Below are 12,379 nucleotides of genomic sequence, written 5' to 3'. Positions count from 1 at the left end.
TCTTTCATGATTTTTTTGGGTTACCAGTAAAAGTTTAGAAGTCGTACAATTTAGTAAGACACATTTTCATGAATTCAAATATTTATTCTTTCTGAAGTGCAAAAAAATACAAATAAAAAATATATATAACACTCATATGAATGGTACATAACATCATTTTTGCCTGTAAGTATATCTTTTGCCTTAATGCCAGGTTCAAACATGAAACACAAGTGTGATGTTTACATGTAAACATTGCGAAGGAAAAACCCGTAGTTTACGTTCTAAACCCAATTGGGAGAGTGCTTCTTTTTGAGCATTTCATTTTTTTTTTATTTTTGCCTATTAGTCACATCATTTATATATATATTTTTGGGAGGGGTGTAAAAAGACATGAAATCAAGGTCCGAATGAGCCTTTTTAAAAGAAAAGTACTTCATGCTCACATTCACCGTACAAAATGATTACAGCCATAGCAATACATTTAGAATTAAATGAATATTACCACTCACACAGCGATACGCAACAGATTTAAGAGAGCAAAGGTTTTTAATTATCAACATACCAATGTTTATAAAACATCTCTCAAGATTTTATTGTCTGGTACTTTTCCCAGACATTTAGTCAAAAGATCGTCTGACCAAAGTGCATCACTGTCTCCTATTAACATTTGCACCATAAAAAAAGAGATCCAAGAAGGAGCACTTGTTCCGTGATGATTAACACCAAGTGATCCCATTTTGATTTCAGATCCGAAATTAATTTGTTACCGTCACTTAACATTTGTCGTGTTTCCTTTAAAAGACCACACTTAATTTTGCCTTTCTTTTTGTACGTCAAAGGTGCAATCAGTCAGCATGCAGTGACTACAAATGGACATTAGACTTTAGAGGATTTCGAATGCCGATTTGCCAATATTTATACCGTTTTTAAAGACAACAACCATTTGATGATGCTGAAGGTCTCACATGATAAAACTTCAAATATATTCTTAGGAAGCAAAAGCTGAGCTCATCTTACCACTGTTTAATATTTAACAGGAGGAAAAGAAATGAGGCCTTCGTTTAAGTCTTGGGCGCATGCCAGCGTGCACGTACGATCTCGTCAGTGGAGCCAGCGGACATGTTTAGGGACTCCACTTTTTCTTATACATGTGCCAAGAAACTCAAATTTAAGTTCAGTGCTCGCTTGTTGAAGCTGCCACTAGTTTCAAATGTAGTCGTTGCTTCAAAGTCATATCATGATCTCTCATCAGTCCCGACGGTGCAACGTCATCAGATGGAACTGGTTTCCATTCAACTCCTAAATGGAGAACATTAATTTCATGCTTAAATTCATATATACATTAAATGAAGCATACCCTGCCTTGATTTTGTGATTTTTCAACGTTGAAAACTTTAAATAGAAATGTTGAGGAAATGACAGAGGTCGAGGGGAATATATTGAGATGTATTAAAGGAATACACTGTGTACTTCAGGGACCTTAAATGGAGTTCGACCAAGCAGAGACGGTGCAAATTCAAGTCCTATGCTGCATGTTCCTTCCTCAGTCAATTTGGGTAGGGAATATTTATTTAACTCAACACTGATATTTTTTTAATAGGAACTCTACTTAACACATTATTCACAAGCATTTTTTCAGTAGTTTGCATAAGGTTTTCATCTTTATAATGATATAGATAGCAAATGTTTGTGTGAACAGTAATTCCTAAATTTCAGATGAAAATGTATTTACTGTAAATGTTTTGCAATTTTCCACATTGAGTAATCTTGTGAATGGATTAAACTGTTCACTATAGATGCAATACTGTGCTTATTTAGCATTAACTGATTTAGGAACAGGACGATATTTTTGGATGCTTTGAGGAGGCACAAGTAATACATCAATTTTGCAAAAAAAAAGAAAAGAAGACTATTGTTGTGTTGTGTTTAAAGTCATCTTTGCAGTCATTTTGAGATGCTATCCATTGAACAAATCACACGCTAGATTCAAGTCTCAGTCCAAAACAGCCAATGGTGACGTGTGCAATCCGACCCTGGAAAACCATGTTTGAAGATGTGGACATACACCGGCGAGGCACATCTCATCTCATCTTAGGAGCTGTGTAAGATGAAGGTAACTAATGTTTGAATTTGAAAAACAGATGTGTTCCAGAAGTTATGCTCTCCCATGAAATAGAAATGTCTACTCTGCTTTGGAATGGGAATATTGTAGTTTGAATTGGAGGCTGCAATGTGCCCCTCAGTTTTCTGTCTGAAGAAGTCACTAGCATGGCAGGCGGTCCTGACTCCGTCGCCGTTTAATGCCCAGTTCATCGTTCATGCCGCTCCTCGCGCTCTCGTCCCTCCTCCTCTTTGTCCTCCCATCCTGTTTCGATCAGACCAGATAACACACTGATTATTCATCTCACACAAATATTTTCATGAAATGTGTGCTTTTGCTCAGTGTTTGACTTTATTTATGGAATGAATCAATAATTAAACATTTTAAGGGGGCCATATTATAGAAAACTAACTTTTTGATTGCCATTTAAAAATAGTTGGGTCTCAGGAGTGTCTGCCCATCCATCACGTGTGAATGGAATCCACCCAGTAACATTTTAGTTATAATTTGTCAGAGAACTTTCTCGTCAAAGACAAGGTAAGCAACGATGCAATGACTTTTGTTGGATGGATTCGCATTACATGAACTCAGTGGCACATAGATCATTTGATTAAGTTGTGCATGCTGTGGCGGGTTAAAATGTTTTTATGGTTGCGTTTTTTTTCTTGCCTGGTCCGTGTCCCCATTGGCTCAACAAAATAGAGAGCGCAGTATAGAGTCACTCAAGCCGGCCACTAAACATGCTATATTTCTTGATCCTTGTAATAAATATTGTTATGTTATATGATTATTGTTGAAAAAATGTCTGAGAGTCATGTTATTAAAACACCTGGCAACTGTTTTAAATTAAGTGGGGTTGGAATTGTACATTATTTCCTTGAAACAAATGTTCTCATTTTTAAGCACAAACATCAGAAGTTCAGAAGATGAACACTAGAGGCCAGTATAATCACGAAAAGAGCAACGAGCAACCAACCGTGGCCAAGGGTGTCTCCAATTTTGTGGTTTGCTGACATTGCTGCCATAATTGCTGATACAATAATAACTGTGTCAATCAAAACTGAGCATGATCATCTTCACAAAGGCAGAACATTTGTCATGCACCTCTTGTATTGGCTCTCATTAGACTGAGCAAGTGTTGTTGGTGTGGGTGTAAAAATAACATTGTTACTCCAACTATACTGACAAAAAAAAAAAATACATTTACAGACCTTGGTGTCACGTTCTGCAAATTTCTGGAACATGTTGGCGTAAGTCCTCTTGTCCAACTCGTGATATTCCTTCATCTTACTTTGGCAATTAGAGATTTGACTGCGAGCAGCTCGATTTGCGGGATTGACTTGTAGCACATGTTGAAAATCCGCCAAGGCCAAGCTGAACTCGTTTCGAAGCAGACGGGCCTCGCCACGGCGATACAAGGCCTTCTCATTGCTTTCGTCAAGATCAATCACCTTGGATACACCGACAAAAACAACACACAGGGTAACTTGTTAAGTGTAACTAACTGCGACCATCAATTCAAATTCCGTCTTAACTCAGCACACCTTGTTGCAGTTCTCCACGACTAGAGAGAAATCTTGAATGCGCAGGTAACACAAAGCTAAATTGAGGTGGGCTGACAACAGAAAGTCATTAATCCGCTTCTGCTGCTCTAAGCCTTTACTGAACTCCATCTCAAGCCAGGAAACAATGCGCTGGTACTGGATGACAGCATGTTGGTGGTGTCCTGCCTAAATTAGAAATTAGAAATTAGAACTCCAAATTCATTTGAATGAAAAAGCGAGGATGTTCTACCTTATAATACTGATTCCCTTTGTGCTTGATTTCTAAGGCCAGTCTCAGCTTTTCATGCAAATCCATTTCCCAGGGTTCTTTCGCCTACATGGAGCATATTCAGACATATACACTATTCATGAAATTGTCCTACTTTCCTACAGTTTGTCTGTGGTCAAAGATGTCTTGGCTCAGGCTTACCCTTTTAAAATCTTTGAGCGTAACCTCATATACAATATCTTTGTCTGCCCCAATTTTAAATTCTGGTTTTCCTTTGCGTCCAAAGCCATACCTGCAACGGTGCCGGGAACATATAACGTTAAATGTAGAAGCCTAAAGAAAATGACACTTCCTTATATATAATTAAATACATTTTTGAATGACAGTTAAGAATGCTCCCTAAAGATTTTCCAGCACAATACATGTTTTTAATTGCAGCAATTTGACTCTGGAAAGAAATAGGTAATTAATCTGCCATGAATATTGACATGAACTTACTTTTGCGTTAAGTAGAGTATACAGCATTCTCCTTTCTGCATCTTGTCCATGGCACGGTCCACTCCCAGAGGAACGCCTTTATCTTCAGACTCACTGACGACAAAGCTAACGTCCCTGATGTCAAAGAGTCGACCGTCACAGCTCCCCTCCAAATGAACTGAAGGGTGACACAACACAGGGTTCCATGTAGTATTTTGTGATATCAGCAAAACAATCACCAACGTAAAACGAAAACTATCCGTGAAGGGGATTACCGTCTACGACTGAGCCATCGTTGGGGTTCAAGTAGCTATCCCCTTTGACCTTTATTCTTCGTATGATGCCGCCATCATCTGTGAGCGTCTCTCCTAATTCGAACTTGAGCAGTTCTATCTGTTTGAATAAAGACAAACACCCTTCAGAGTTACGCAAAGGCTAGTGTGAGAGGTGCAATTTGTGCAAAAACAAAAAACACAGCCGTGTGCAAGGGAAGGTTTTGTGTGGGAGGCGAAAATATAGAACAAAAAAACATGTGGGAGTTGCCAGCAAAGTACATTTGGTGATAGGTAGATTTTCCTGAAAATGTTAAAACAACATTCATCGTCTTTATTTTCCAAAATGTAATCAAAGGGGGAGTGTTTGCCGTGAAAAAAAAAATGGTCATTTTTAGAATTATCAGTATAACCTGTTGAACACAAGACAATAAATACGTGAGTGATCAGCAATCTGTTTAGCAATTGGACAAAAAAATGTAACTTCAAATGATAACATTTAGGGTTACAGTTACTCCATTACAAACAAGTCATCCTACCAATGTAGCAATCGTGGCTAGCATTGGCATGCTTACAGTACTATTGCTAGGACATAGCTGGATATACCTTTTCTCTGACGATATAGAATTTCACAACTATGTATTTTGTAATAATTGTATATAATAATAATAATAATAATAAAATTATTTCAAGAAAGCCCAGAAAGCTTTTGATTGAATGATATCATTCAGTCTTTTTGACCAACAGCTGATTATCATCAAGGCACATCTTCATGCTATCTGAGGACTCTTCCTTAATAAAGTCCGACAATCATGTCCGACTATAAATTCCAACCGAGTTCAAAGAGAATTCAGGTCTGGGCTGTGGCTGAAGCATTCTCAAAAGTTAATCTGCTTCTGATGAAGCCATTCATTTGTTGACTGTTTATTTTATTTTCAGCAATTTGGAGGACGATTGCCACACTCTATTCAATTGCCCAAATACTGTATCAGTGCTGACATATTATTATTCCATACCTACCTCAAAAAGCACTGACGAGCTTGGAGGAATTTTGTCTGGATTTCCAGCAGAGCCGTACGCGTACTCCGGTTTACACAGCAATGTGCAGACCTCTCCTCTTTGCATCGAGAGTACACCGATATCCCATGCTTTGAGTACTTGTCCTGTTTGTAAGCAATAAGTTATAAGTCAAAAATATTGACAAGTTTAAAAAGTTAATTCATCACGAGTCGCCACAGAGGAATAATTCCAAAGAAAACGCTGAACAGGAACTTTTGCAAAGCAAGACAGAAAAAAAGCTGACCAACCCTTAGGATTAAAATTTTTTAGAACAAACAAAAACTAACAAACTATGATAGCTGTAGAGTGCAGCTTTGTGTTTAAAGCAACAGTAAGAATAAATGGCTCACCGAACATAGACCAAAGTCTATGAATGGTCAAAGAATCGTTTTCAAAGGAAATGCCACACTTCTGCTGGCAACTGGCTCAATCATATTGTAAAATGACAACAAGAAATTCATTGCATCATACCCTCTCAAATTGAACCGAATCGTTCCCCTTTAAAATGAATTGTCCTGCAATCGTACCACACCATCTGTATCGAGAGAGGTATCTAATCGTCTTTTCTTGGAGAGATGCACACCCTTTACAGACGCTTCAAGACAAGAAATTGCACGTACATGGCAGGATTCTTACGTAATAATGTAAATCATTATGCCCATCCCTAGTCACCATGGTAACGACCGAGATGTATTCTCAGAAGGCCAGCATAAGTCAACGTTCTCCTTACAGCAAGAAAAAGATTTGTCTCAAGTGTTCTATTTGCATACTGTACTGGAGGAATAATAAAAAAAAAGAGAGGGGTGAGTCACCTACCCTTGCCAACGTTGAAGGAAAAGGACTCCTTACGATCTCGACTACAGTCAAACTTCTTCCCAGTGAGGAGACTACCAGTGTAATGGATTGTCACTCTGTCCCCAATCATTGGCCGCTCTCCGTCATGCCCATGACGCTTGACAACCTTCAAGAAGGAAGACAAAATAAGAGAAAGTCATGTTGATAAAGCCTCTGCCATGTGACAGAAAAGAGCCTCAAGACGATCTCACGCTAAAAATACAAATAAATAAAACCTTGATTATTCCTTGGTCTTTTTTAGGCGTTACATCAGTGCCCTTTGCCGCAAACACAGCAGCTGTCGAGGGACCGTCCATTGAAAGATCCTGATCAGTTGTCATATCTGCCTTTGGGCATCACCGTGACGCTGGAGAAAAGTTCAGATAAAAAACATGTGTTCAAAATCTAATGAATTCATTACATTTATCATGCTTTGCATTCAAAGGTTTCATCCATACCAGCTCGCCATAATCCAAATACAAAACTTTTTTCCGCTTTTTTCCGCATATTTTCAGAGACACACGCAAACGCTAAGCAGAAAAAAAATATTTATATATATACATATATATATATATATATATATATATATATATATATATATATATATATATATATATATATATACGATAATTATGTTAATATTATTTTTTTATGCAACCAGCATGATGACAAAAATAAATAACCACGCTGTTCATCCACCTCTACCTGTGCCTGTGGTGCACCGCAGGGTTCACCTTTAGGCCCATTTTTATGTTATCTGTATGGTGCCGCTTGACCAAATAATCACAAATGGAAGACCAACTGCTCTAAAAGAATGCCTTTCTGACAAAACGTGCTGGATGGCACAAAATCCTTTCCAACTAACTCAACATTTGAATTCATCAAAATTACTCCCTCCATTAAATCCAGCCTGGGTTCCTTTTCGGACAATATCACCAACACATTTTTCAAATGCAGATTCCTCCATCACACAGCTTATCATTAAAGTTGTCCAGTCATGTTTCTTCCACGATTAGTACCATAGCCAAAATAAAATCAGTCATTCTTAAACCTGACCATGAACGATTGAGCCACGCCTTCATTTTTAGAATACTTCATCTCACTCCTCTCCGTTGTTAGTCAAAAATCACACTCCCGCCTTCAGCTGGTTCAGAATGCAGCAGCTGCTAGACTTCGCACTACATCAAGGCGACACCATATCACCCCAATTATAGCATCACTTTATTGGCTTCAAGTCTGTTTTAGAATCGATTTTAAGATTTTACTTTTAAAGCACGATGAGCCTGACTTCAAGCTTGTATAAAACTGAACTTTTAAGCCCATATAAGCCATCCCACAGCCTCAGATCCTCATCTTGAGGGCCTTCTGAGTAGGCCTTTGTGGTTGTTCCAAAGTCCAGGTTCAACATTAAAGGTGTTTGAGCGTCCTGACTTTGGAATGACCTGCCTCAGGAGCAGAGATGCACAAAATAGGTTGCATCTTTTAAATCACGTCGTAAAACGCACTTTCACATATAGGCGGTGATATTCTCCCTCTTTTTCTAGGTCTATTTGAGTTTATTATTTATTTTTCCATTCAATTTGTTTTTTCTTTGTGTGTGTGTGTCAATTTTTTTTTCTATTTTTATCGTTACACACCAATCCTCCTGGTCTCAGATAGATATGTTGAAAGTTTGAAAGCATTAATACAGGTTTGAAATCGAATGATTACATTTCTGCGCCCTTTATTTAGAATCATGTCAAGTCTCTACCTAAATTGCCATTAAAAAAAAAAAAAACGCTTGTGCTTTGTGACCTGAAACTTCCCAGAGGTGTGTCAACACATTCGTTCGTTGACAATAATGCTAAACAGTCAGCAAAATATGTGAAAAATGCGCCGGTGTTGATAAAACGCATCGATAAGCATAAAGCACAATGGAATACATTTCTGATGGATCATGAAATTTGGAACTGGTTGGAAGCTTAGCACAATTTGCAGTTACTTCACAATCACAAACTGTGTGTATGTGTGTACACAAGGCGCACGTGAATGCTGTGTGTGAACAAAGTCGGAGCTAAAAATGTGCATACTTTCAAAGAAATATGCATGCGCATTCTTTTTGCCGGATTCATAAAGCTGTGCAAATTGTAGATCAACTTTTAGAAGTAACCACGTGCACGGGACTGAATTCCACTCCCTGAGTCGCCCATATGCATAGAAAAACATACTCTTCAAGGCTATTTCTCCAATTCCTGTAAGTATATCTGCTTCATGTTCAACTACACAAGCCCAGACTGAATTATAAATTGTGAGTAAATTCAGATTATGTCAAATGTATGCCTTGACTCAAAGGCTGGGAAGTTGTGGTCCTAATAATATTAATAGAAATGCGACAGAACATCAAGAATGTCACAAAGCCTTCGTGCATGATGTCAAGACTTCAGCCCCACAAGTGCCTTTTGCGTTTTCTTGGTCTTTTTTGCTTGTGTACCGATGACGGCAGAGGTCAGGTGTGATGAGATGAAATCCATACAAAAAAATGTAACTTATAGCGATGTCAGTCAAGGTTGCTCAGTCGCACGTGTGCAGCATGTGCAACGCGGCGAAAGTCAACGTCAGGAATAAAAGACGTAGAACGGAATGTACACTGCAAAGTGAGCATGAACGGTGATCCTCGCTCGGCAGATCTGTCACCAAATGGGGAAGTACATATTTACGTTTCATAAGCAATTCACTTTTGACACTTGTTAATGTTAAAAAGGGATTACGTATGAAATTGACTGCTCAGCAAGCCATTCTCTCTCCACTTCTTCACACATGAGAAATTTTATTTTGATTAAGGTTAAGTTAGTTAATAAGGGGAAAGTTTTCGCACAGTATTCAATTTCAGACTTCTTTCCAATTGGAAAGCGTGTGTTCATTCTTTTGGGGTCGCACTGGACTAGCTTCAAAAAGCAAGGAAACCAAATGGTTGTCCTCACATTCAGGGTTAGACAAGACCAAGTAGTAAAATATGTTCACAACTACTTAGTTTGTCAGGGGAGCCTGTAAGAACATTGTGTGCTTCAGTAAAATGAGCTCAACCAAGGGAGGGAACAAAATAGCCTCTAGAGGAAACAAGATGGAGATGGCGTGTGCTCCTGTTTGCTGGCAGGAGTTTGAAAATGCCCAGAATGCTGACAACGTGATCAAACATCTGAATTAAATTCAATTTCCTCCAATTTAGCTTTACCGTTGAACTACTTAACCATGTCTGGACTCCTTTGTTCAAATGTCTCCAGAGTGCGTACCCTTTCTCTTCATTTAATTCAGTTGTTTATTTATTTATTTATTTTATTTTTCCTCTCGAGAGAAACAAAATGGAACTGTCAACGGATGAAACCTCAGATGATGGCAATGTCTTGTCTGTGGTTTGGAAATGTCAAAACTCCAGACACTCCTTTTACATGCGTCCGTTTGTACATTATATAGAGAACAATTTTGATGTTTAAAGGTGAGATAAGGCCCCATTAAATAAATACAAGTCAATGTGCCCTCAAATGATATGTACTGTACGCGTATGTGTGTGTGTGTGTGTATGTGTGGTGTGTGCGTGTGTGTGTGTGAGTCTGAACACAATGTTCCTTCTATTCACAGTTCCCCACCGGTGAAGCCTGATGGTGTTCAGTAATCTCAGACACCCCCCCCCCCCAGCATATGAAACCTGTTTCATTTGAGTCATCTTCCAAGATATTGCATCTCCGAAATTATTGATCAAATTGAAAGGAACCAATTATTTTGCGACGTATCAAACTACGGTGAAAACAAACAAGGACATCGAGTGGTGTGCGGATTATTCCTAACCCCCCCCCCCCCCCCCCCCCCAAAAAAAAAACACACACACAGGAATGCGAGAACATTTGACTCACAGCAATGTAGAATTCGGGGGGGGGGATAATTATTCTGTTGATGATGAATTATTCCAATGATAATAAGAGCAATAACCTTAAAACTTGGTGCAAGACAACACATTACACCCATAGGGTTATTTTTTTTCTATTTCTTGAAAAAAAATAATTGAAAATGTATCATACAACCAAAAAATATATGACACATTCATAGGATTTTTATGAACTGACAAGAAGTCTATATGGAAAAAGACATTTGAAACCGAAAAGATTTTATTTCCAAATGTGTATCTGGACATAAAGTACATGATTTGCTTATGATACGTGTCTCTTTGTTCTTCTTCCCCTTGTTTTTTTTTATGTTTTTCTTTGAAGTACATCAGGAACGTTTTGATAATTTCACAAATGAGTCAGACTTTTCCTGCAACGCAGAATGTCACCTCAATTTAAATACATGTTCATTTCTCAGCCCTTCTTACTTAACATTAGATGGTGCACTGGTTCATAATACTGGTTTAAAAAATTATTTAAAAACAATGATTGGATCATTTAAAACACTGACTCAGAAGAGAATCACATACCCCCCCTTTTCCCACAGCACAGTGGGCTACACTTGCAACCCCAAATGCTCCCACACATCCTCATACATGCAACTTCTCATTCAACAAATCAGCAGCATCACATACATCCCAGAAACCTCGTTTTCGTCCTCATAACGGTTTAATTCTTCATTCAGGGTGCATAAAAATGGTCTCAAACAGTCAATAAACAGAGAGCAACCGAATCACTTAAAACCTTAACAAACACTCCAATTAAGTCACAAGGGAGCAAAATAAATAACACTCACATTTCCTGGTGCTTCTTGTTAAAAATAAATATCCACCAGGTGAAAGTGGAGTAAAGAGCGCCGGTTTCTTTTTCAATGATTCCGGCGCGACGCACGTCACGTCCTGGGTACGAGATGTACCGACGTTTCTCGCACCGTAATATTTGCGACCCGTGTTCGGCTAAAAAAAAAAAAAACGAGGGACCACATGGAGTGCACACGTCCAAATGAGACGGGGGGTGTACAGAGGCTGAAAATACGCAGAGAGGAGGGAGCGAGTAGAGAAAGAAAGAGAGTCGAGCGGCGGGAGGGCGTTTCGTATGAAATTAAGGGCAGGTCTTGGAAAGGAGCCACAAAGTAACACAATGTTCCGGCTGTACTGTGGCTGCACCGCCGCCGCTGCTGATGAGAACACTGTGTTCCAAATAGACACACTGACCTGTAACCCGTTCTTTGCCGAACTTGGTCTGCCGGGAACAGGCTGTTCTCCTCCCACCCCCGGTCAGCTGACAGCTCGGATCGTCAACAGCGCCATGCAAGTACACTCGAGACAAACTGACACCATGGCGGCAAGTGAAGCTCTCGGCAACCCGAGGAGGAAGAGCCGGGGGTGGGGGGCCACCTGGACTTGATTGGGTCTACGATAGGGTGGTCGTTGAAGCGCTGCTTACCAGCGTTTGTTAGTCGAAAGTTAAGTAGTTTGGTTTTCTCTTTTCAATGGCTTGTTATATTTGGAAGGAAAATAATCCAAGTAAAAATAAATAATGAAATAAAATAGTTGCTTTTGTTCGAGAGCAGTGGTTCTCAAACTGCGGTTTGCTGAACCTCAGCTGGGATTTGATGAAAGGCAAAATAACACTAACATATTTTTATTCTTTTTTTTATCAGATATACAAGTGAACTATTCTAGTCGTTTTTGTTGCACTGATTCTGAATCTGCCCTCTTTTTTTTCTATAGCTAACAGGTGTCAAACTCATGGCCCGGGGGCTAGGTCCCACTATTTTATGTGGCCCGCAAAGGCATATTATGTGCATTTGCTTCATGTTTCTTGCTTACATACCACAAATTGTCTTCATGATTAAAAAAAAACATTTAAATAATGCAAGCTTTTTTGTTAGCACTCCCACTTTTAATATATATATATATATATATATATATTTATATACTGGCCATATCATAGGATTATTA

The 12,379-nt window shown here is 38.8% G+C and overlaps 1 protein-coding gene across 2 annotated transcripts; it reads right to left on the bottom strand.

Annotated features, from left to right (window-relative positions):
• Positions 1–63: 63 nt before the first annotated feature.
• On the bottom strand, positions 64–11,791 carry fkbp5 (FKBP prolyl isomerase 5). 2 transcript variants are annotated; one of them, XM_088308229.1, is made up of 11 exons: positions 11,630–11,791; positions 6,735–6,865; positions 6,481–6,625; positions 5,626–5,768; positions 4,609–4,726; positions 4,355–4,511; positions 4,058–4,148; positions 3,878–3,961; positions 3,628–3,813; positions 3,295–3,534; positions 64–2,347 (listed from the first exon to the last, which is right to left on the bottom strand). In XM_088308229.1, the coding sequence occupies exons 2-11, from the start codon at positions 6,837–6,839 to the stop codon at positions 2,246–2,248; spliced, it is 1,371 nt and encodes a 456-aa protein (XP_088164355.1). In that variant the 5' UTR covers positions 6,840–6,865; positions 11,630–11,791; the 3' UTR covers positions 64–2,245. The 2 variants fall into 2 exon arrangements, with proteins under 2 accessions (XP_088164355.1, XP_088164354.1); XM_088308228.1 differs by lacking the exon at positions 11,630–11,791 and adding an exon at positions 11,212–11,593.
• Between the last annotated feature and the right edge of the window lie 588 nt (positions 11,792–12,379).

Source organism: Idiotropiscis lumnitzeri, chromosome 11, assembly GCF_059441095.1.
Source record: "Idiotropiscis lumnitzeri isolate Australia: NSW breed Sydney's pygmy pipehorse chromosome 11, RoL_Ilum_1.0, whole genome shotgun sequence".
In the NCBI taxonomy this organism is placed as follows: Eukaryota; Metazoa; Chordata; class Actinopteri; order Syngnathiformes; family Syngnathidae; genus Idiotropiscis; species Idiotropiscis lumnitzeri.
Note: the sequence above shows the minus strand (reverse complement) of the source record. Positions and strands in the feature narration are given on the sequence as shown.

Excerpts from the sequence above, each read along its gene's own strand:
- fkbp5 (XM_088308229.1), bottom strand. The coding sequence starts at position 6,839 with ATGACAACTGATCAGGATCTTTCAATGGACGGTCCCTCGACAGCTGCT. Across the intron at positions 4,512-4,608 it reads CGATGGCTCAGTCGTAGACG|TTCATTTGGAGGGGAGCTGT; the intron begins GTAATCCCCTTC and ends GTCACCCTTCAG. Across the intron at positions 3,962-4,057 it reads CGCTCAAAGATTTTAAAAGG|GCGAAAGAACCCTGGGAAAT; the intron begins GTAAGCCTGAGC and ends TGCTCCATGTAG.